The following is a 24,711-nucleotide window of genomic DNA, read 5'->3' on the forward strand; positions in this document are numbered from 1 at the left end:
AGGTTTACTTTCAATTTTTTTTTTACATGAGCATGATCAGAAAGTTCAACTGCTAAGTGACGTGTGTGTGTCAATCTCACCATCGTTGTGCAGTAGCTCGGGTTTAGTTTGTTTTAGTACATTACCGTAACTGGAAGTTCTTTTATCTTGATATTTGGAACCAATTTCCTCATTTTCAACTAATAAACGGATCCATATAACTTAAAATTCCTGCTTTCTGGAATAGACGGTGTTTGCCAATCATCGAGTGTACCAGGAAGTGCCTTGCATAGCTGTAGCCAGCCCTGGAAACCATATCCACGAATATCCATTAGAATGAAAACTGGTGCTCAGTAGAGGTAATTGACCATTAACAAATATGATTGACACCGCAGTCCGCCTTAGAAATTATTACTTTATCGCTTTAATAAATTTGATTTGAACAATTAGTGGGGGCATTAGCCTATCAGTGTTGATTTAATCAGATCTTCAAGTGACAATGTCATGGCATAATTGCTGCAATTGCAGCTTCTTCGTCTAGCCGCCCCTATAAATTTACAAGCCACCCCACCCCTAGTAAGATCATGAAGCAGCCACTGTCGCCAAAGGCTGTGGTGAGAGCTTTTGAGTCGAAGCTCTGACTCAGCATTTTCACAGGAGAAAGCCATGTTCGCTGGTCTCAAGTTTTTGTGGTTACTTTGAGTCGGCTTAGGCTGCATCAGCGTTTTTCACTTCTGTCTGCGGTCCAGATCGAGGCCGTGCAGTGGCATAGTTTTTGCTCTATCATGACAGCGGTGGCTGTATTGATGTTTAGATCACTGATTCAGAAGTAGGTCCGGTCTCAGCCAACTGCAACTGTGTGGAGGTTACTCAAGATTTAAACCTTGAATTGTATAACATGCTCGTCTAGCAGGTGATCATATTCAGAGAAAGTTGCAGTGGAAGGGAACCCACCAGTGAAGTGAGAGACCGTTTCCTCTCACATTTGCATTCTTTAAAATGAAGTGCAATTGCCTGTATTGCAGTTGCTTACTGCATTTTACTGCCATCATTAAGCAATGGCCCTGCATTTCCCCATGGCCCTTAAAATGTCATGTATTCAGTTACTTGAACTTGCCTTGATCTTTCCTGTTAACTCTTCCATGTGAAGCTTATTTCTGATCTGATTTGTATGCCATACTTTTCCTTCCATTTAAATGTTTTGTAGATTACAATTTGAATATTGTTACCTTGCTGCTGCATTTTTATTGCGCATTTGCGTCATAATTAAAATTAAGAGAAAGTAATAGAATTAATGGAAGGCTTTTAATAGCCTCTGTAATTCAGAAGTTATTTTAGGAGTCATTTTATTGGGCTTCTTCGCCTAAATGCTTTTGGCCATTTTTTTCTAAATGGCTGCAGAAGTTGCAATCGTGTTGGGATCAAGGTGGAATGGACATGCAGTTGGTCCATGTTGGTCATTGACAGCTGCAGTGCAGTATAATGATTAGGAAAAAGGGTTTATAGTAAAAATAAAAACCGAAAATGATTAGATTAAACAAGTTACATTCAGAACTATAATTGACAAATAGCCATGTGAATGCGCTTAGTAGTTGTGCATTGATGCTTGAAGCAGTTGCCAGGTATGCAGTGCTTTTGGCTGCAGTGGGAACACAATTTTATTGTCGGTGACCTGGCAACCCCCAACTCACAGGTCATAAAGCAAGTTTCCCAAAGGGTTGTACTATACCCTTAAAGAATGTCTTCCGATGTTCTGGTGAAACCCTCGGCCATTCTTCTGTCCACACTAACCTTACTGAATTAAAATCAGTAAGTATGTTATTATTTTTATTTTTTATTTTCCCAGAGGCAGACAAAAGGCGGCTGGATGGATCCCTTACCTTTATTTCAGAGAACACATGCAATACAAGGTCACTCTTTTTACATTCTCCACAATAGGGTGTAGGAGTGCTTGCTTGTACAATCACAATGCGATATTTACATAATTACAAAACTGTAACCAAAAAGAAATTTACATGATCAAAAACAATGCAAAGGATCAATATATATATATATATATATAAAAAGTTAAACAAGTACTCTTTAAAGCCATTCCCCTGAAAAACTAGTAAATGTTGAACTTAAACATTCCAGGTGGTTTTAACAACATACTGGATATTGCATTGGTGGTAGATTACATTTTATTATCCATGATCAGGGTTTTTTTTTTTTTGCTCCAAAGCATTGTACAGATATGTGCCATATCTTTTTTTCCCTCCAAATTAGGAAAAGGAAATTAAGGGCATCACCTCACAGATCTAAAGTAAACGCATTCTATGCAATAAATAGCTCTTTATTTAAAGAACTATATATATTAAATATTTTTTTGGAAAAGTAAAAAAAACCTCAAACATTTAAAATCACAAATGTAAATCTCACAATCATCAGTATCTACACAATTTGTGTCATTATTTGTATATGAAATAGCATTTGCTAGCTTTAGGATCATGAAAACAGCAATGTACTTCTTAATGAGAAATGTTCCTGAGACCTCCCCAGCTGGAAAACATTAGTTCTCATGTTATCCTGTTCTTGCTTATTCCTAATCTTGACCTTTACCATGGCAAGCCTTTCTGTTGAGGCTTGGAGGGAGAACTACTGCTGTCAGCATTTTCATAGAGAAGCCAACCAGTTTGGCATCCAGTATAAACCTGCCATACTGACCACCTGTTTCCTGAGGTTAGCAGGCAACTGCCCAACCTCAACATTGTTATGTTATGCCAGCCTTGCCTTAATATATGCCTAAACCATGATTTTCCAGATTTCCAGGTGCGCACATAAGATTTTCCAAGGACCTAGAGTGTCTGGATACTGAAATAAACCAAGCCCCTGATTCAGACAAAACACAATATTGTCTATCTATCACCTTTCATTTGAGTATCACATTTACTCAAATTGTGTATGTCTTTCTCCCCAATCTGGAATGCCCAATTGTATTAATCTGCACATGCTTTCTTCTGAAGCATGTGATGTCAGCCGCTATTTCTTATACAGCAGTTTGTCCGGCTGGCACAGATATGACGCTTCTTGTGCATCTTAACAGATACAGGTACTTTGCAGGTACCTACATTACCAGTGGGCTGCAGATTGGCACTGACACGGTCAGGATTTCATGCCATACTGAGGCCTATCCATGCACTATAACAGAGGCTTAACAGGATGATCTACCCAGCACCCCTGCCTGCATTCTGTATGTAAATTAGTTATGTCTTTAGTTATGAATACAAGGGTTGGAGGGCAAAGCAATATAAACCTAAATTTGTCACTCCAAGGACCTAAGGAGCAGGCTTGTTGCACTTATTGAAATAGGGTCTAGTAGCACCTATGGTTAAGCTGAAGGTGTGTAATTTGGAGGTTTCCCTCTGAAAACCTGGGGGAGGGGGGTAATGTCACTTAAGTGAATGACACAAAATTCGTAAAAGGCATGACTGAAAAATGTAAGGCAGCTTTTTCCCAAGTATGAAAAGCTTTTGTGAATCATGCTGTGCTTCCAAGGGGAGGTCATGATCTAAAAGGCTGGGAAGATCCTGAGAAAGAATACTATTTCAGAGTTGGCATTTGCAAGGAAATGAGAGCAGGAGAGGGAAGGACCTCAGCCTTGTGCAAAAACGTAAGCACTAAAAACTGGGCTGATAGTGTCTACTTCTCATCACGGACAATGGTTGATTAAAGTGCCTGTGTAATAATCAAATGAGAAAACAATTATTCTAAATTAAGTGAAAATAAGTTTTCATAGTACTATAGCATCTCTGCTTTGGGGTCTTAAGTATGTTTGCCATGGGACATATACACATTATAAAAATTACTATGTTATCTTCTACACTATATTTACACCATGCATGGAATGTTGATAGACCAAAAATATTTTCCCTCACCTCCTTCTGTTGCATTAGAAAATCCACTTTGGTAAATATATCTTATATGTGACTGCATAGCTTGTACATTTGGTTACAAATAACGCATTAGCACCATGAAGGATGACAGAATACTGACTACAAAGTTTACAATACAGGTTTATATGAAAATGTCTATCTGCATGCATTCATAAATAATTTGTTTGACCCTTTAAGCACTTCTTAGAGACATCGTCCAAGGTTTGAGTTAAGCAACCAAGAACACATATTCCTATGTTTATTTATATAAAAAAACAAATAAGCTAGATAATAAATGCTGAGTATTGCGTATTATAACTAATGGCTAACGCACTATGAACTACAGGTTGACGTAAACGCTTAAAAGCAATGTCTTACACTTGATCTTAAAGCTCTAAGGTAGAATCAAACAGAAGGTACTGTAAAAATCGAATTGTTCTTTCTACATTAAAAATGTGCCATCTGGAGGTTAGAGGAGTGAAGTAAAAACTATGTAATACTTGAAATCCCTCTTACCACACTACATTGATACTAATCATCACTTCCTGTGCTTCTGAAGATATCTTTTATAGAAACTGCATTCCTCCATTCTTTTAATGGCTAATGTAATATGTCCTGATTAAATAGCTTTGCTCTGGGTTAAATTAATGTAGCTGCTGCTCAGTAGGCATGTTCAATAGCTGGGATAATTCTTTCAGGGGTTTGGAGGGAGGGTTTGTGGGAACTGCAGGCTGCAGGGATACTGTCTCGTTAATGGAGTTACACAACTGAAGGAAGTGTGGGATTCTCACCTTCGGCCTTGTGCTCTGGAGAGCAGCACAGAAAGAGCCGACTTCTCAGGCTTTTAAAGGCAAACCTGAAGTACATCATATGACCCATGGCAACAAAAGAGACTGAAATAATGACCAGCAGACCAAAGGCCTCAGGGTTTGGCGCCAGAATGACCATGATGAAGTGCAGCAGGTCCAGGAGGTAGTTCATGGAGTTCTGGACGCCATTGATGACCCCTCTTTCAGACTCAATCACATTCTCTTGGATCAGTTGGGTAACAGTTAAATCGAAGGACCAAAGGCCTGAAGAAGACAGTAAAAAACATAGCAGTTATACAACATTGCCAAGCCAGAGCTGCAGATCTTCTGTTCAAAAATCCATCTTTTATGATTGTGGTACTCATAAAGAGACTAATTGTTTCCATGTCCTAGATGACAGGTATCACATTCCAGTCTTGGAGGGCTGCAATGTCTGCTGGTTTTTGGTGTACTTCATAACCAGTGATTCATCCAAGTTGTTGATTGACTAAAGAATCTACACAGCTTGTTCCAAAGACCTCAACTGGCTGTTGGCACAAAAACCTGCAGACACTGCAAGCCCTCCAGGATGCGAGATTGACAATTCACTAGATTAATTGTTTTATAATTATGGTACTGATAAAGAGAATGTTCTCATTTCCTCTCTCTCTCTCTCTCTCTCTCTCTCTCTCTCTCTCTGAATGACATACTGTTTCAAAGGTTACTTGCTTAAACTGGACATAATTTCTTGAAACCCTCTCCCTAACCTTTGAAGGCAAAGCCTCTCTCGATACTGGTCTCACTACATGCGGCAGAAAGCATCATTTGATTTACTCTGGGTCTGACTCTAAAAATACTTACCAATTCTTGCAGCAATGACACCAGCAAACAGGAGGCTGACGGAGAGGTAGGACTCCACCTGTGGCTCCATATCCAAATCGTACATTGTGGTGGACCCGTTGACCAGGCTCTGCAGATCGTTTGTGAGCGAGGCCAGCGGGGTGGGATTGGCTTCTGGCAGGGGGCCGGCATCCCCCATCAGGTGGCGGACTATGTCTTGAAAGGGCGAGACGGTCAGGTCGAAGGGGCTACCAGGCATGAAAACTGAGACGACGCAGAGCAGGAGGCAGGAGAGCTGTGCCACGCCCGAGATGAAGCCTGTGCGAATCAAGCCCAGCCTCTTCCTGACCCAGGTGAAAGCGACCGTGCCGCAGATTCCTGAGACGGCCGAGGCGCCCATGAGTAGGCTGAGGATGGAGCCGTTTAGGCCCTGGGTGTAGGCGAAGCCGGTGGTGATGCAGTCGAAACCCAGCACTGTCATGTAGAGGAAGGCCAGGGACATGCCTGCGAAGAAGATCGACTGGTTGTAGTAGGCCACCCAGCCATCCCTGAAGGTGCGGAAGGGTTCAGATATCTGATAGCAGCAGCTCAGTTTCTTCTGGGCTTCCACGTTTGCCAGCTCCGCTTCGTTCATCAGCTGGGAGCCCTCTGCTGGTTTCTGGCTGTTTTCGAGCCCTGAGGTGGATAAGAAAAGGGACATTATATAAAACATAATATAGTTCCTGACTGTCATAAGGAGGGGGGCAATCAGTTTCACCAGCACCAGTCAGGTAACTAGCTGAAGGTTTTGGCTGACTGAGAAACATGTTTTTCTCCACAGAAGACATTTCGGGGAACATATGCGAAGTTCTGAGGTGCAGTGCTTCACCTTGCTGGATGTTGAGCTGTTTCAGCTCCTGCTCTTCCTCCTTTTGGCCAGCTTTGATAGCTAATGCTGGGGTCTTCTGGTAAACCTTCCAGAGCAGGAAGTACTCCAGACACATGGAGCAAAGGTTCCAGCCAGAGATGAATCCGCAGCCCACAAAATGGGACCCAAACGACATGATCTGGCCAACCAGCATCGGGGCTAGGATATTGGTGAGCTGGTCAATGATCCTCACTGTGGCGTTCATGTCTGATGGAGAAAATTAAGAAGAAAGTGAATTAAAACTAAGGAGAGGACATGACGCAGAGTAATTATGACATACAAATCTACAACAGAAGTCTGTCAGTTAACTATGCTCATGGACATGCCACCATGTAGCCTCTACTATGTCCAATGATACAGTATATAGACTTGACTTGGTCAGTATCATATTTGGATATGAAATGTAAAGAAGTCTTTGAAACTGTTGCTGAAAGTGACATGTATAGCACAGAAAGGGGGTGTAATGATCTCTTTGCACAATGCATAAATTAAATTCCCCACTGCTTCTTCATCCATTACTGCAGAGTGGCTCTCTGGTGTCACCTCTCAATCTGGCTGTCAACCCAGCCAATAAACTCTTCCTTGGGTTAAATGACTAAAGACATCCGCCTTCACACGCCTCAGGCGAGGTATAGAGAAAATCTGGTGCAATATGGTTGCTATGCAACATCATTGTAGCAACGCACCCTCCCCTCCCCCTCACTCTCACTCTCATTGAAAAGTGCTTTGAACTTTAATTCCTTTAACTGAACATACATTTTTATAAACAGTAAGTAACTTGGATTCAGTCCCATTTCTATATACTCAGAGCCAAATCTGGCACAAATATCTAGGTTGTGACTGCTAATGAAAAGGCCTAATAACCACTGAGCTTGTTAAGCAATCTGAAGACCTAAGTAGATAAAACACTACTGTTTCTTGTTTCCTTCTTTGTAAATCTTCTGATAAGAAGTTTACACATTTCCTTTAGGATATCCAATGGAGCTGCAGGCCAGTCAGTGGGTTTAACGTGTATCCCAAAACCAATGCAGTACATATCCAGGGCTTTCATAAATCAATATGTTCTGTCATTGGACTTTAACAGTTGTAAACATTCTATCAAGATATGACATCAGTTGATGGCCAGTTCTGCTACCACTTTTCTGCAGTGTGACAGTGGTTTTATGGCCTTCACTGACAAGTTGCAATAGGGAGGTCATAAACCAAGAAAGGATTCTGGCCACAACTCTTTTCTGGGACAGAGGTGTAGCCAGCTGGCTCTAATTTCCACATGTAAACCTAAGACAAACCATTTCCATGGAGACCCTTCCCTTACCTGCCAGTTTGCTCCTGTCCTGCCCTGCCACTACGACTACCCAGTCTCTCTGGATGGTGATAGAGGTGGCAGTGCTGGCCAGATTGGCAATGTTGGCAATGGTGATGACCATTACGTAGCAGGAAGTCTGTAAAACAACAACAAGAAGAACGGGCTGTTCAGGATTCTCAGCTTTTCATCAAAGCCATTGTTAAGACCAGTAAGAGAATCCTTAGCGAGTGAACGAACATTTCCCAAGTAGGCAGAACTAGAGGATGTGTAATGTAAACGCAAATAATGGTTAAAATTATTTAGAAATTTTTCCATTTAGCAGGAAGTTTGTCCAGAGCAACTTACACAGTTTACAGACAATCCATTTTTCATGAAGCTATACTTGAACAAGGGTACAATACCAATGTCCAGCTGGGAATCAAACCCAACACCTTTGAGTTAAGCCTAGCTCCCTAACTATTATACCACACAATGGTTACTTAACCATTATGAATGTAAATTGTACAAATGTTTACTGGCCACCTGGGTTACTCTGTGACACCGCTGGCTCTCATGGGTAAATGAATGGTATTTAGCACACTACTCAAGCCACATTTCTCCTGTCACATGTGATAGATAGAAATCTGGCTGATGGTGCAGTTGTGAACCCTGGATCTTGTTCAGTCCAGAAAGCACAAATCAGTGAGCAGCACAAGATTATAGCCCACCCTACAAACCCTGGGCCTCTTAAAACAAAATACTCTTTTTTTCCACTATAATGCCCTGTTGGTTTGTCACCATACATGTCCTGCATTCATGCAAACCACAAAACTATGTCTTATGCACACTGGGAATTACACTTACACACAAAAAAAAAACTTATTGGCACATCCACCCTAATTTTTAATGTAATATAACCATTTTTTCACAAAGTCCCTCAAGTATTGGTTTAAATTTAAATTGATGAAACGGTATTTACGCAAGGTATTTCATCAACTTTCCTTCCCACTATGTTGCATAAGGACTATTAATTTTCCTTAATTCTGTTGAATTATAAATACAATACAGTTAGGTCCCACCATAAATTATGCAAGATTTGGACAGATGCAATACATTAAAAAACGATGTTATCCAAAATCTCCATACCCTCAACATCTCTTGGCTTCACATTGGCTTCCAAAACAAAAGTCCACAATTTCAATTAAAAATCTGAGATGGTAGTAACAGTGAGATGAGGTACTTACAAGTAACCAACCGTTGTAAAGTCCTTCGAGCGTCACCTTAAACTGGAACACCACCATGAGTAGAACCCCACACAGTATCACAGCGCTGTTCTGGACCACCAGGGAAGTCTGTGCGACTGTTTTGAAAAGATAAGCACAGCAGGAAATTAAGGATAAAAAGGCTACATGTTTTCGCAATATAGCTTAATAGCCTGAAGCAACTCGTGCCTTCAAAGATGAATTTATTACCAAATTAAATTATTAAGAGTCAATGGAAATGTATTATACATTCTCATAAGTGAGATGCTGATTAGGAGTTTCTCACCTTTCAGTCGGGGGTTTTTATCCACCCAGTCTCCGATAATGGCTCCAAGCAGCAACACTGACCCAGCCACAACAAGCCCGTATACGGCCGTCAGCAACAAACTATTGCCGTACAGCTCCACCAGAAACACGGCCACAGCAAAATTCCACATCCGGTCTCCCTGAAAATCAAGAACACCCAATGTCAAGTGCAATTTGGTACTATCACATCTAACAAACTCCAACTTTTTCAGTGCGCAGGTAAAGGCTGGTTTAATTTATTGCACGCAGCCTACTTAGTTCACTTAGAAAAAGTACATTAAAAAAAACTGAATGGAGATTTAATAGCAAGACATGATATGACACACATTTTTAATGATAACGTTCAAAAAGTAAATTCTTTACTTTTAATTGTTAGACCACATCTACAGCAATGTAGGGCGCTTGTCAATGAAAGCCGGCATTATTTTACAATACCACTTAACATAAGAACACAGGACGAAAGATTCACAGACATTGAAGATCAGTGTAATTTTTCGGGAAAGAAAATAGGCTATGTTCTGCTCCAAATGTAATCTGAATTTCTCGCCCAGCATTGCAGCCTTTGCAAATTCGATTGTAGTAAAGGTCGATTGAATACATCCATTTGATTTTCTGAGCCTGTGCATGCACACAGAGCCCACCTGTCATCGAAAGCAAGATAAATTGTAGTATGTGTCCAGGGTAAGTGCGTACTGTAAAAGCCTAATATTATTGCATTTTATGATTAATGTTTCTATTGACCATTGCTTAGTTTCACTTACCCATGTTGACAGCGCATGTCCAAGGTAAATAAGGAACTTCGCAGATGTAAAGAAATCGCGGGCAGATTCTGCAAGAATTCGCAAAATATAAATGATTATGTACTAAACACTTTCAAGTATCCTGTTACATTAATTCAATCATTGTAAGGTAAACTGAATGTATAGGCTACTCAATTCCTGAATTATCATGAACTGGCAAGCTAGCAATATGCCGAAAAACCTACCACAGCAATGTTTTTTGGATCCAGCGTTGTCCATATTTTATAATGTATTTCAGCCAAAATGTTTATATCCCTTTGTGAAAACGGTTTCCGTTATCGGTGCAAGCACTGAAAATGTATTATCTGCAAAGAATACTAAATTCCCCTTTCTCCTCTCCAAACTTAGCTATCACTGTAGCTGAAGTTGGAAAGTAATGTTAATCGAAAAGGTTTTTAGTCTAAATGCAAAATAATAACCAATCCTGCGTGCCCAAACGTTCACATTCGGCCCTCACTGCACCGCACTGTTTCTGTACTGTTTATCTCCGGCCAGTATTTAGAGTCTCTGCTGCGTCATTATCACGTGATACAACATCCTTGTACGGTGAATACAGGGTATTCATAACAGGGTCTTTATGCGCTTTTTTTGTTCCCCGCTGTCTGTAAATAGACTGAAAACCGCTGCTACGTTGTTCTACGCAGTCCATTGATCCATTCTTATTCCTGTTTTAGATGATGGTCTCTGAATTTATAGAATAAAACACCCTTGTATTACCATTATTACTGTTGCTGATGTTTCAGATGGCTCAATTTATTATATAATGGAAAAAATATTTTAATTTGTAGATTATATTTCATTTTGTAGATTATATTTATATATTAGTGTTAGGAAATATGAATGATCATGATGCTTAAGGAAATATTTTTACCTTTTATAATAAATAAATAGACATTGTTGCTGCTGTTGTTAATATGAGAATATGGAAATGCAAAGTTATATGTTATTTACAGAAACTGGAAAAGTAGAATTTAAAAATACTTTACTGTTGATGCTCAATTGCATTTTTTTCACAGTGAAATCTAATTCGTATTTTACAGTAATGAGCATATTTGGTTCTTTGCTGTGCGCAGTACAGTAATATTTTATATAAACTGTGCAAGTGTAAGAGTAGTAATAGTAATAGTCTAGTAGATAATTTGGCAAACTTTCTTTTCCTGAGTAGTTTATAATACATGCTATTAACACATGACCACAAATATATAAGTTGACTATATACGTTATATAACCTAATTCCAACAATGGGGATAGTTTTTCAATATTAGTGTATTAAAAATACTCTGCTCTCTCTTAGCTGGGTTGATTAATTAAAATTAAGGCCTGTCTGTATGGATAATTCATATTGACTACCGCAACACTCAAAAATAGACTAGATGGGTTGTTTGTTTTCAGCTTGTAATGGAACCCCATTCTAAAAATAGGATGTCTGTCTAGGCTTGCCTGGGGAAGCCATTTTTGTTTTTTCCCTTGTGGTTGGGAGACCAGAATGGCTTCACCTGAGAGTCATAGATAATAACAACAGCAATGATCCCACTGTCTGCTTTTTGTGTGGAGAATGGTCACGGTGCGACTCATTGTTATAACACAGAGGGCCGTGTGTGAGTGTGTGAAGCTGTTCATGTCTTGTGCATAAGCTGATCTAGACCAGAGACCATAGAATGGCATAAAAAAGCTTATGACCTCAAACTGCACACAGCCAAGCCTTAGATAAGAATGCATTGTGCTCTTAAAAATGTTTCGCTGTGTTGTGATGGTGGTTGTCTATATTGTACACATATCAATGTGTAACGTGTTTGTGATTCATAAAAAAAGGACGTTCATAATAAAAAAATCCGAACACAACATATTTATGTCGTGCTAATTATAGCATTCTTCTCCCCTTAATCATACACATATTGTGGACCTTTTGTGTCGTCACTTCATAAATCATTGGTGATAGCAGTCTGACGGGAAACTACATGGACAGGTGCTACAGTTGATGTATTTGCTCATCTTAAAGATAATATGGTAACATAGCTAATGGCCTCACAGTTCTGCAAACAGAACATGTTTATAGTCACAGTCTAGCTTGGGGGTCAATAGGGGTGAAGTCTACGACGCTGAGTGAGAAGCTCAGCAGTTTTGTGTATTCAAATAATGTGCTGTTTGCTCTTTTACTGGAAATATAGGTGAGAGTTTGACTATATAGAGAAACATAATACATACATGAGTGACATGGTCAGCAGCAAAAAGGTGTTTGGGAAAATGACTCTGGTAGCATGGAAACTATTCCTAGCATGTTCGTTGGAAAGTGACCCCCCCCCCCCCCAATCCTACTTCAATTTTTGTAATTCTATACCTAAAAAAGTATTCATAGGATGATGGCTTCGTCTCTAGATGAACATAACACACTTTGGAGAAATGAAAGGAATGAGGAAGCTACCTCGATACTATTTTGTCAATCATACAGGTAGTTCCAAGACAGACCGACATGCTTTCTGTTTTCTTAACATGTCTGGCCTTTTAGAATTTGTTATGTGTTACATGTTAAGTGTTAATGTGTTTTAAATGTTATATATTTAGCATTGATGTGTTGTTAAGTGTTATATGTTAAATAGAAAAAAAGAATAAAATGGCAAACAGGTAAATAAATTGGGATTTTTTAAAATAGTAAACGTGTACCATGGCAAATGCATGCAGGTGCCTTTTCAAAACTCTTGTTATTTTTAAATATTTATTTGATGGGATGAGGACTCTGCCAGACCACACCATTTCATTGATTCAATTAATTCAACTCAATTTTATTTGTATTGCGCTTTTCACAGAAGGCTATTACATAGACATTTACAGAGTAACACAGAAAGGAATAAAACATATCAGCCTTTAGCCCCCAAATAGCATCTGGTAAAACTCCTCTCGGAACCTGTCTATAGGTGCATGCCCATCCTCCGCTGGCCTATAAGATCGATGCATTAAGTCCATATGGAGGGATGTAGAGCCTGGAGTTCAGAGGGTAGGGGGATGAATTTGTAGCTCCAGGATGTGTCAAAGTGTGGGCTGGACCAAGGGAGGAGCAAGGCTGCTGCAGTCCATAACCTCAGAGCAGGGTCTGGGGTCCGGTTGGAAGTACTGGATCTCTAATAAATAATAATAATAATAATAATAATAATAATAATAATAATACATTTGATTTATATAGTGCTTTTTATAGATGCTAATTTCTAGTGGAGGCATGACACATACTACCTCATAATGCAAACATTGGAGGTGTCATTGTCACCAAAATGCCTTTAACGATGCTGTCATTTTCAGTGGTGTCAGAGTATAAGTCTGATCCTTGCCCACACTGTCCAATAGCACAAAAATAATGCCGCCTCTGTGAAGAAACATAATAACCCTGTCTGTGTACAGCACTCGGTCGGCAGACTTAAATCACACCTATGATTACAGGAATTTGTGGAATTGTTCTCTGGGCCATCCAGCATTTGTACCATTTAACATTGATTTAAGGGTAGTAGCATAACACACATTTAACATGATGGCCTTGTTTTTCATCTGACCACTGTTAAGTCCCATGTAGTCAGATGGTTGTCTGTGGGGAAAATGGAAGTCAGGTCTGCCCTATCACAGACATGCTAAAAACCATTCAGGGGCTGACCCAGGAATTCTATAGCCATACTAAAGGTCATGGTCAAGCAGGGAGGTCATACTTTTTACAAGCAAGACCTCTTAAATTTTAAGTACTGTAGGTCCTTAAGTTACCCTTTAGACTTTCACTCCACTCTGGTAGCACTTAAATTGACAGCCATCATATTTTCATATTTTCGTTTTTTTCCAAACTCATGAAGCTAATATGACATGAATAAATAACCCAAATCATAGCATAACAAAAATAGCAGGATCAAATGGCTTGGTCTAAAAGAGGTCTGATAGCTCTTACATTCGTTGTACATACAATCTGTTTCTCATGTCATGACAGTTATTTATGTAAACCAGCTCAACAGCAACGTATATAAACAGTTTAGCAATAATTGTCTTCTTTAAAAGCTATTTCACAGAGGATAAAGGGTCTGGTCTTAACTGAGGCTAGTGTTGTTGTTTTTTCTCAAGGAGCATTCTTGCCTAACGTTTTGGTCTCTGGAGTAAATAATTTTGTGGAAATCAGGGCATCTAATGTTTCATCGCAAGACTGAGGCAGTGCCGTAATTGTGCAGCCCAGAATGATAAAAGGATGAATCTGAAAGTCCTTGGCTGTATGTGGTCTCTATACAGCAGATAAAATGTGGAGAGTAGAGTGTTCTTAATTAATGACCATAATGTTTGTTTAATTCCAAAATGTGTCATTTCAATTGCAGTAGCTGACCATGCTTTACTGTGTTTACAGGCAGAAAGGCAATGGAACACAAATTCTTTGAGGTTCAGGGCCAAAAGCACTAACAATGCTGCAAACATGGCAACACTGTGTCAGGTCTCATATTTTCAAATATAAAAAATATTGTGCATATATTGAGGTTATGCAACCACACAAATCTATCCCTTCTTCATCCTGTGTAGTCATGCATCAGCTTTTGAAAATATCATTATAGTACAATTTAATATCCAGAAATGTCATATAACTTACGGGTCCTGAAAGTAAAAAAAAAAGAAGTTTCATTGTTTGTTTGTGCCCTTGAGTGACCACACCATGACATAACATGTTTTAAGTTCCTTAGAAAACCATATTGTCCGTAATGTCACAGTCATCCTTTTTGAATTCTCAATCTGTGGAAAACAGCAACAATGCTGTTGTAATCCCTGCCCGTTGGAGCAGTAAAAACAGCTAGACTCCCCTCCTCTTTGGATGGTTGTTATTGTCCAGCTTGTGGAATTAAAGTCATGTGATAATGTTGGTGTCAGATTCATGCTGTGTCATGACTGGAGTCACATGATCCACGAGCGAGGGATGTGTTCCACAAAGGTTCTGCCATACTTGCATGGGAAACAAACAATGCATGTGCACGCAGTTAAATTTGGACACTGAATACAATCATACAGAGGGGATTAGTTATTGTGACCAGCACTTAATACTGTCTCTCCACAATGTGGTTGAATGTAATTCCCCCAGTGAACTTGGGAGTAGAAATACTCACGACTACTGTCTGTTCTGGCCTGTTCTGAACTGTAGAATCTCTCCCCACCTTCAAGCGCAAACTGAAGACGCACCTCTTCAAGCAGCACCTCTCCCCATACCTCCCTACCTCCCTGTGAACCTTAAGTGTTGTCTTTCTGTGATTTACTTTTTTGTGTATCGGTATTTTTAGTTTGGCTAGGTAAGCAGTGTTTGGCTAGTTAAGTTTGGTCACTTTTGCTTTGTTGTTTGTTTATTTTTTTGTTTAAAATTTAAAATAAATAAATAAATAAACAAATAAATAAATAAATAAATGAAATAGGCCCTGGTCCTTATCGTTGTTGTACAGGTAGCAGTTGAAATCGTACTTGCCTCTAGGGTCTTTCAGCGCACTTATCCTTGGTTATGGGTATGCACTTTGTTGTACGTCGCTCTGGATAAGGGCGTCTGCCAAATGCCATTAATGTAATGTAATGTAAATGTATATCCATGAGCTGATACCATAAATCATTCCATATTGTAGCCTGAATTTAGTTAAAATGTAATCACATTACCTTTATATCATATTGATGATTATTTTTATTTTGTTTCAATAGTTATGATTTGAAACAGATATCAATATGTTCTACAGTATGATAAAATGTTTTGAAATGATGAAATCCACTCAAGTGGTTGATTTTAGTCCTGTAAATGTATATGTGCCTAAACGTCTTTGTATCATTCGACTTAAACAGAGAATAAAAACTTCTGCAGCCTTAAAATGATTAGATAAGAGGCATTGGGTGAACTGAACACTCATCTTATTATTAATTTGTAGAAATGCAATTCGTAAATATGAATTCATTTATACACTCAGTGAGCATTTATTGGTATTTATTAGTCTAATTTCCTTTTGACTTATTGGTCTTCTGCTGCTGTAGCCTATCCACTTTGTGTTGTGTGTTCAGAGATGCTCTTCTGTGTACCACTGTTGTAATGTGTGGTTATTTGCATTACTGTCACCTTCCTGTCAGCTTTGACCAGTCTGGCCATTCAATGCGTTTTTGCTCACAGAACTGTTTCTCACTGGATGTTTTTTGTTTATCGCACCATTCTCTGCAAACTCTAGAGACTGTTGTGCGTAGCAATCACAGGAGATAAGCCGTTTCTAAGATACCACCCTGTCTGGCACCAACAATCATTCCACGGTCAAAGTGGACCATGTCTGCAGGATTTTATGCATTTAGTTGCTGCCACATGATTGGCTGATAAAATATTAGCATTGACAAGCTGGTGTACAGGTCTACCTAATAAATTGCTCAGTCATTATGCACACCGTACATACTTATGTTATATAAATGGTATTTGACATATACACAATGCCCTTTCCACTTGTATGGGAACTAAAGGCCTAAGAAGGTTATTTAAGAAACACCTTTGATTTATATTCACTAAAAGTGTATTCTTATTCAGCTGCGATTTTTATCTATATTTCTATGAAAGCTAAATTGGCTTGTCAGAACAGAAATGTAACAAACCCAAAGAGGAAGCATGGCAGAGAAACTTTTAACAGGGTACTCAACACGCTCCACCCTATTCCAATAAAATACATTGTAGCCTCCTTGTAAATTACAGACAAGAAGCCTGCTGCCTGGATAGTTAATATAACTCTTTACATTGTAACGAAAATGCTAAAAATGCTAAAAATGAGATGACCAATTGATGACCACTTAGTGACAGGATAGGATTGCTAGGCTGTTTTTAAATCCCGTTGGAAATCCAATCAGTCCTACTAATTGGTATATTTGCATACCAATGAAATGAATACAGCCAAAAGAGGTTAATACAAGTATGAACATAAACCTTTGTCACTAAACAACCTAAGAAAAACATTGTTTTACCATTGCTAGATTATGGGCAGACAGGTGTTGTTGACTGACATTTGTGGTCACTTTGGCTTTGAACACAACCAAAGGCTTGGTTTTCCTTTCTTGTGTGGGCATGGATTACGGACATTATTGCAAATAAAATCATGCTAAAAATTCAAATAAATATTTTTAAACATAATTTCCAAGAAAATGGGTGTGTATGAAGGCATTCAGATGTGCCTTGCTTCCAAAATAATGTGAATGTGAAGGATCCAGAGGTATGTTTTTGACTGGATCAGATATTTAAATGTGACCACAGCATAATAGTTTTAATGTATAATGACGATGAACTTCTCATTGCATTACATATACCGTATATGTACATGTACAGCCTTTCTTATATATAACCCCTCCAAAAACAACAACATAATCCTACACAAAATCATCATATTTAGTACTTGGTTGGAACTCCTTTGCATTTGTTGAATACCTGAAGTCTGTGAGCCATGTATATCACCAGATGCTGGGTATATTCCCTAGTGATGCTTTATTAGCATTGCCACTTCTTTGCTCCTCATTTTGAGATGCAACAGCAACCAACAAAATGCAAATGCCGCACCTAAAGGTAACTCTAGACCTTGTGTTAGCTTTCTTGTTCATGACCCAATGATGCAAGACCACACACAGCTGGCCAAGCTGAGCAGCTAATTGTCTAATTATTTTGGTCCCCCAAAATGGGGAGGACTGTTACATGGTCACCTGATTTGGTTGCATGGAGTACAGAGCCAAAACAAGAACAATGTGTCACTGTCCAAATACTTACGGACTGAACTGTGTAGCAAGAAAAGTTTGGTGTACATGTCTTTGTTAAAGCAGGATAGTAACATAAACACATGGCATAAGAGGCAGCTTCTGTAGATATACAGAATATGCACATGTGCGTGTGCTTTTTTATTAAATTCCACATGAGAACTGTCTTTGTTGTTGTTTTTGTTGTATGTTTATGTATTATTATTGCAGTATGGTGGATGTTTTTTCACTGCTTTCATTTTTTACACATGTAGTAATAAGAAATTATACTTTGGTTGACGGCAGTCATTTTAAATGTGCTTTAAAAATAAATGTGACTTGACTTGACTTGACATTTTGCCATTTGACCATCATTCATTTGTTGGCATAAGGGCACAAACACCCCACAGGTGTTTCAAATCAATATGAAAACATGCAGGATTTATTTACCAGGAACAAAACAAAACCCATACACAGCACTGTTTGACGTGTTTGTGACAGTTAGCCGCAAGCGACCATGGATTGTGTCAATGACCGGTTGTCCAGCCTACTGCTCTAAGGATCAGAACGGCCGCTTAAAACACCGAAAAGAAGAGGGGAGTTAGCAAAAAACCACAAGGACTATCATTACAACAATAATGACATTGAGCCCTGCTGTTTTACAGAATACACCCACAAAGTCTGTTTGAATTGAAATGTGAACATAATATTCGCCTTTCATTGCGTCATCTTAACTGAAAAATGCAACAGCTGCCTCTGGTCACCAGCAGACTGAAATTGCAGGTCTAAACAAATCCCACCAGCTGTTCAGTCGCTCCTATGAGTTCAAGTCTCATAAGATCATTTCATTGCTACACATGTTTCTATAGTCTCCACTGGATGTCCTGTTTTATTAAGTTTCCGTATTCTAACATAAGCCATTACATTACAATGTTGAAACTTAACCGTGGTACATAGATGAGGAATATCAAGAGTTGCAACCATGAGTAAAAATGTGTCTCTTCAGCGGACATAATCCGCTGTAAGACCCTGTTAAACTCACTGGTGGTCAAGTCAGTAAGTGACTGGAATGCTCAAAAATGTTATTGAACAATCATAATAAGCGGATGAAACTGTCTGTATGTAGGGACAACAATGTAATTTTCAAAATATCACTGCTTGTAGAAACTTTGTACAAGTCAGATATTTGCTGGTGGCAAGCGTGGGAAGAGAAAGGAATGGTTACGCAAACAGCTGAAACTGCAGACTCAAAGTCCTTGAATGTTGTAATAATGTGGATTGTGCCAGTCCAGGCAGAATGACATAAGTAATCACACCTGTATAAATATATGATGACCTTTTGTGGCAGTAGCTTTCACCTGAATGTATCTTTAGAGGAAGCTGATACAGGCCAGTACTGAGCTCAGTTTTATTTCTCCTTTAACCAAACCTTTTAAATGTATGCTCTAATTTATGGATAACATAAATGCATGATCTTCAGTTTATGCAAAATGTATTTTTTAAAGAATATAACACTTCTACAAAACTTTATAATGAATCCAATCGGGACACAATACACTGTTGTAGAATTATAGTGAAAAGTACTCTTTCTGAGTTGATATTGCACTGAACGTTTTGCTTTTATATCTATATAGACAGCATGAATGCCTATAGACAGACTTCTATACTTAATAAATAAACCATAAACAGGTGCAGTTACATTCCAAACTCCATTCAAAATCAATCAAGCGGTGTGTGTGTGTGTGTGGTTGTATGTGCGCATGTGTGTGTGTGTGTGTTTGTGTGTGTGGAATGCTTGTTAGAATGACTGACTGTCCTGAAATCAAGTTCTGTGTCGCAGATCAGCAAAATGAACATGAAAATATGGAAACACATTACATTACCCCTCTTAATTTGGGAAAATGTGCAATTATGGCTTTAGTACAAAGCATACATCAATTTCACTGCCTATTATTCAAAAATGTTTCATCTGGCAAACAATTGTTAGTCTATGTGAATGCCAAAAAAGAAAGAATACTACTGGAATAGACTATCTGTTCTGTAAAATGTCACTTCAGTTCATATGGCGCCATCTGGTGATTTAAAGCAAAACACTCACTCAACCCTGGTCAGTTTTTGTTTTTCTTGTCTTACTCAGTACTTACAATTGATGAGCAGTTGCTTACACAGTTGACTCACCTCTTCTGGTTTCTGTGGTCTGAAATCGTTTGTGATTTTAGGTGACTATAAATATGATCAATTATGTAAATTACATCATTTATTTTGTTTTACAGGTTAAATGTATTTAGCCATGTCAACGTAATTATGAGAAATGCTGTAATTAAGCAATAATAGTCACCAATTCTTTCAGTTGTAAATAAAACCAATTTCAGAATTGGTCACACAGGACTTAATATCCTACATATAGTTGCAAACACTGTAATAAAATTGAAGCAGTCTGCATACACTCAGTGAGCATTTTTTTAGGTAGACCTGTACACCAGTTCATAATACAAATTTTAATAATCAGCCAATCATGTGGCAGTAACTAAATGCATAAAAGCATGCAGACATGGTCAAGAGGTTCAGCTCTTACTCAGCCCAAATGTCAGAATGGGGAAGAAATGTGATCTGCAATGATTGTTGGTGCCACACAGTGTGGTTTGAATATTTCAGAAACTGCTGATCTCCTGCGATTTTCATGCACAACAGTCTCTAGGGTTTGCAGATAATGGTGTGAAAAACTAAAAACATCCAGTGAGCAACAATTCTGTTAATGAAAGAGGTCAGAAGAGAAGAGCCAGGCTGATCGAGGATGACAGGAAGGTGACAGTAGAGTATTTCAGTGTAGAGGATACAAGAAAGAGTGAGAGAAGTTATTTGACATTGACATTGAGGGATACCAACCACACTAATATGTCACTAGAGGGTCTTTTAGGAAGAACATCAAGCAAGTATTTTGTTACATCATGAACTTTATTTTTACTAAACTAAATTTTACTTTTTCTTCTGTCAAATCTACTGCTCCGCACTCCAGCCCAGTTGGTGGCGGCAATGTAGCAATAACCTTGTGAAAACCTCCATTAAACCACAGAAGAAAATATTTGCGTGTACGTTCTTCTCCGACCGTCATATGCATTTACGCTTTCCAAAGATGCGGTTTGATTTGAGTTGATGGTAGGTTTTTATTATTACTTAAGAGATGGCGTCTAAATGTCATCAAGCGATGGAAGATAATACACAAAGAGAAACTGCACTGAAAGAGGAATTAAATAAAAAGGTAAGCAGCTAGTTGGGCGAAACGTTTGTGAACTGAACACGCTTGCATTTGATAGCTAATGCTACGTTCAACCAAACTCCACACAATTAATGACTATACTTAACATATGATATTATACCATATTGAAGCGGCGTGCTTACTAATGTATGGCGTTTTTTATTCAGGTAAAAGAACAAAAGATTGTGGTCGACGAACTGTCAAATCTGAAGAAAAACAGGGTACGATCATTTCTGTCTTAGTTAACCATGAGATAACTGTAATTAATTCGAGAGTAATCAGGATTAACAACTGATCGTTTCTACTCTTGTATTTGTAATTATTATCTTGCAATTGGTTTAATCCGCCTTCTGAATGGTTGATGCTGTACAACGATTTAACGGTAGCAGTAATTTTGCCTGCTTAGGCTAATAAATAATTGGGTAAGTTGGGTCGTACGGGTCGCAGGCCCTGTATTCAGTCAGCTTTTGTCATCTTCGAACTGAAGCGCAATGCCTTTTCTTGACAAACACTGATTTAGTGATTTCTGAACTCGCTGTAGATTTTATATTATTAAATGTATTTGAATTGGTAATAATACAAATTTGATCAAATGAGCAGAAGCACTGTTGTATAGCATTTTCAGAGGATAAATGATCTATCTAACGTTAGTTATGTTTAAAAGTCATATTTCTTCTGCAGAGAGTTTACGTACAGCAGTCCAATAGCAACATTTTCTTTTTGGCTGAGAAAGGAGAGACCCTCAATGCTTGCAAAAGTAAGTATACAAATTAAGCAATTATAAAAATATGTTTATTTTAAGACCACTATGTCATTAACAAACAAACGTTTTTAAACGAAATTCTGGGTAAAGGACCTGTTGTGTCCCTGTTTTAGCCATCTCGGTTTATTAATCTACAATGTGACTGTTAAAATGCAACTTGTTATTCTTTTTTCATCAGAGTCACTGGACAGAATGAAAAAGGATTACCAAGACATGTAGAACGAAAACAGTTTAACAGGATGTGTGGAATTTGCTGTGTGGTGAGCACGTCCTCCGTGTGTTCAGCTTTGGAGACGCGTGCATATGAAAACTTGAGAAAGAGAGGGCCCTGCTACAGTCAAGAAATCAGAAAAACTATGACTACAAATAAAGACCTAAGCTACCATTGTCTATTTTCTGCTCATGTCCTACACATGAGAGGTCCCATGACTCCTCAGCCAGTTGAAGATGACAGTGGGAACGTGTTCCTTTGGAACGGGGAGGTGTTCGGGGGTCTCCCTGTGGGCCAGGAGGAAAATGACACCCATGTTCTTGCCCAGCACCTCTCCCACAGCCAGCTACCCGACGAGGTCCTATCGGTCCTGTCCAGGGTTCGAGGACCCTGGGCTTTCATTTATTACCAGGCAGCACAGAATTGCCTGTGGTTTGGCAGAGACTTCTTTGGTCGCCGGAGTCTGCTCTGGCAGTGCAGTCCTGAGCAGAGGTTGATGGTTTTATCTTCTGTAGCGACCGCTGTTCCCTGCACTGGTGACCCACAGTGGCAGGAGGTCCCAGCAGTTGGGGTTTACCGGATGAATTTAAGAGCCTTGGCTGAACTTGGTTCGCTGACTTTAGAGGTGTACCCTTGGATTCATACAGGTGATGTTCCTCCACCTGCCAGCCACAAGTGGGAGGGTTTGTCCAGTTGGGCTTCTGTAACAATGAATGACTCTGGACTCTTTCTTTGTGCTCCAGTTTGTCCTTTGAACCGAGAGGTCACTGAGATTTGTCCTCTTCCACTGGATGCTTTTAGTCCTCAGCCCTCTGCTGAAGACTTGGATACATTATTACAGTGTGGGGAAAAGAGGAAAACCGTTAACCAGCTCATTGAGGTTTTGAGCGAGGCGGTGCGGAGGCGTGTGCAGTGTCTTCCTGGTGAAACGGCAGCACCACCACCATCCGACGAGGAGGTGGATATCGCCATACTTTTTTCTGGTGGGATCGACTCGGTGATTCTTGCTGCGTTAGCTGACCGCCACGTCCCGGTTGGGAAGACTATCGATCTTCTGAACGTGGCCTTCAAACTACAGGAACCAAAGAAACAGAAAGAGACATCTAAAAAACCAAAGGGCAACAAGTTAAAACCTGTTGACACTGACACTGGTCCTTCAGAATCTGATGCCTTTGGCGTACCTGACAGAATTACTGGCAGGGCCAGTCTGAAGGAGCTGCAGGCACTCAACCCAGACCGAAGGTGGAACTTTGTTGAAATCAACGTCACACGTGAAGAGCTCCAGGAAATGAGATTGAAAAGCATTAGCCATCTTGTGTATCCCCTAGAGACTGTGCTTGACGACAGCATTGGCTGTGCTGTGTGGTTTGCTGCTAGGGGAGTCGGCACAGCGGCAGAAGGCACAGAACAGAAAGCGTACGCCTCGGCTGCAAAGGTCAGACATATCACCTTACCCTTTCAGTGTAAACTTTTTATATGTAACATTGTTGCAGAAAAATATTGTTTCCAATATTGTGAAACCATATTTGTCCATTTTATTGCAAACAAACATTTGGTCAAACATATCTCAATATGTTCCACAAATCTTGCACCTTGAATCTTTTTTTTTTTTTCTGCCAATCTATTAATAGGCTTCGCTGTTGAGTCGCGGACAGGTGTTACAGTGCACCCTGGGCTGTGCTTGTGTGGGATGAATGTATATGGAGGTCACTGGGTGAGGAGGCCTCTCTGCTGCTGTGCCCTAACAGGTGGTTCTGACGGGAATCGGGGCAGACGAGCAGCTGGCCGGGTACTCCAGACACCGCGTCCGCTATAACACTGCTGGCCTGGACGGCCTGGTCCAAGAGCTGGTCATGGAACTGGGGCGAATCTCCTCCCGAAACCTGGGCAGGGATGACCGGATCATTGGAGATCATGGGAAAGAGGCCAGGTAAGTCTTTTTTTGGGGGGGGGGGGGCCTACTGAATGCTAGAATGGAATTCCTGGCCCTGTTGGTGCTAGATCTTCCCAGAAGTCATCTATGGAAGAAGGGAATACATTTTTATGGTTGTCGCAACCTTATTGCCTGTAACTCATCGTAGGGAACCTGCTGCCTTCACCAGTTCTTCCAGCTACCATTTGTTCTCTGGCACAGCTCAGTTGGCGGACTGCTTAGAGAAAACGCACCCCTGGCCGATTGCAAGTTCTGGGGAGGATATGCAAGTGTTAATCTATGTTCTTCCAAATTAGTGGGGGACATTTAGGCAATAGAATGGGCATGCAGTTCTGATTAGGCAGCCATGATTGGGCCATTATCAGGAGATTCAGCACCAGTTCAGCACACTGAGGATAATGAATGTTGGTTTTATTTTGATTCAGGTTCCCTTTCTTGGATGAGGATGTGGTGAGTTTCCTGAATGGCCTGCCAGTGTGGGAGAAGGCAGATCTTTCTCTGCCTCGTGGTCTGGGGGAGAAGCTTCTGCTGAGGCTGGCAGCTCGAGAGCTGGGCCTGGGGCCCTCAACCACATTTCCCAAGAGAGCCATGCAGTTTGGCTCCCGTATCGCCAAGCTGGAGAATGGCCGTGAAAGGGCCTCTGACAAATGCAACAGACTCCACACCGCTTAAATTGACATGAATTTTAATCAGCCCTTTTCTCTGTACAGTGTCAAATCTTTAATAAATGCTACTGAATGCACAATTC

The 24,711-nt window shown here is 39.8% G+C and overlaps 3 protein-coding genes across 3 annotated transcripts; 2 read left to right on the top strand and 1 right to left on the bottom strand.

The window, feature by feature from the left end:
• Positions 1–1,847: 1,847 nt before the first annotated feature.
• On the bottom strand, positions 1,848–10,539 carry slc40a1 (solute carrier family 40 member 1). Its single transcript, XM_061234840.1, has 8 exons — positions 10,264–10,539; positions 10,040–10,107; positions 9,259–9,418; positions 8,955–9,070; positions 7,741–7,867; positions 6,387–6,632; positions 5,540–6,193; positions 1,848–4,963 (listed from the first exon to the last, which is right to left on the bottom strand). The coding sequence occupies exons 1-8, from the start codon at positions 10,295–10,297 to the stop codon at positions 4,650–4,652; spliced, it is 1,719 nt and encodes a 572-aa protein (XP_061090824.1). The 5' UTR covers positions 10,298–10,539; the 3' UTR covers positions 1,848–4,649.
• A 10,348-nt stretch (positions 10,540–20,887) lies between these two features.
• On the top strand, positions 20,888–22,135 carry LOC133124163 (ASNSD1 upstream open reading frame protein-like). The gene is made up of 4 exons (XM_061235115.1): positions 20,888–21,059; positions 21,224–21,277; positions 21,738–21,813; positions 21,998–22,135. Exons 1-4 carry the CDS (start codon positions 20,982–20,984, stop codon positions 22,036–22,038), a joined length of 249 nt encoding a protein of 82 aa, XP_061091099.1. The 5' UTR covers positions 20,888–20,981; the 3' UTR covers positions 22,039–22,135.
• Positions 22,059–24,708, top strand: asnsd1 (asparagine synthetase domain containing 1). Its single transcript, XM_061235111.1, has 3 exons — positions 22,059–23,465; positions 23,779–23,960; positions 24,389–24,708. Exons 1-3 carry the CDS (start codon positions 22,059–22,061, stop codon positions 24,633–24,635), a joined length of 1,836 nt encoding a protein of 611 aa, XP_061091095.1. The 3' UTR covers positions 24,636–24,708.
• The last annotated feature ends 3 nt before the right edge of the window (positions 24,709–24,711 follow it).

Source organism: Conger conger, chromosome 3, assembly GCF_963514075.1.
Source record: "Conger conger chromosome 3, fConCon1.1, whole genome shotgun sequence".
Taxonomy (NCBI): Eukaryota; Metazoa; Chordata; class Actinopteri; order Anguilliformes; family Congridae; genus Conger; species Conger conger.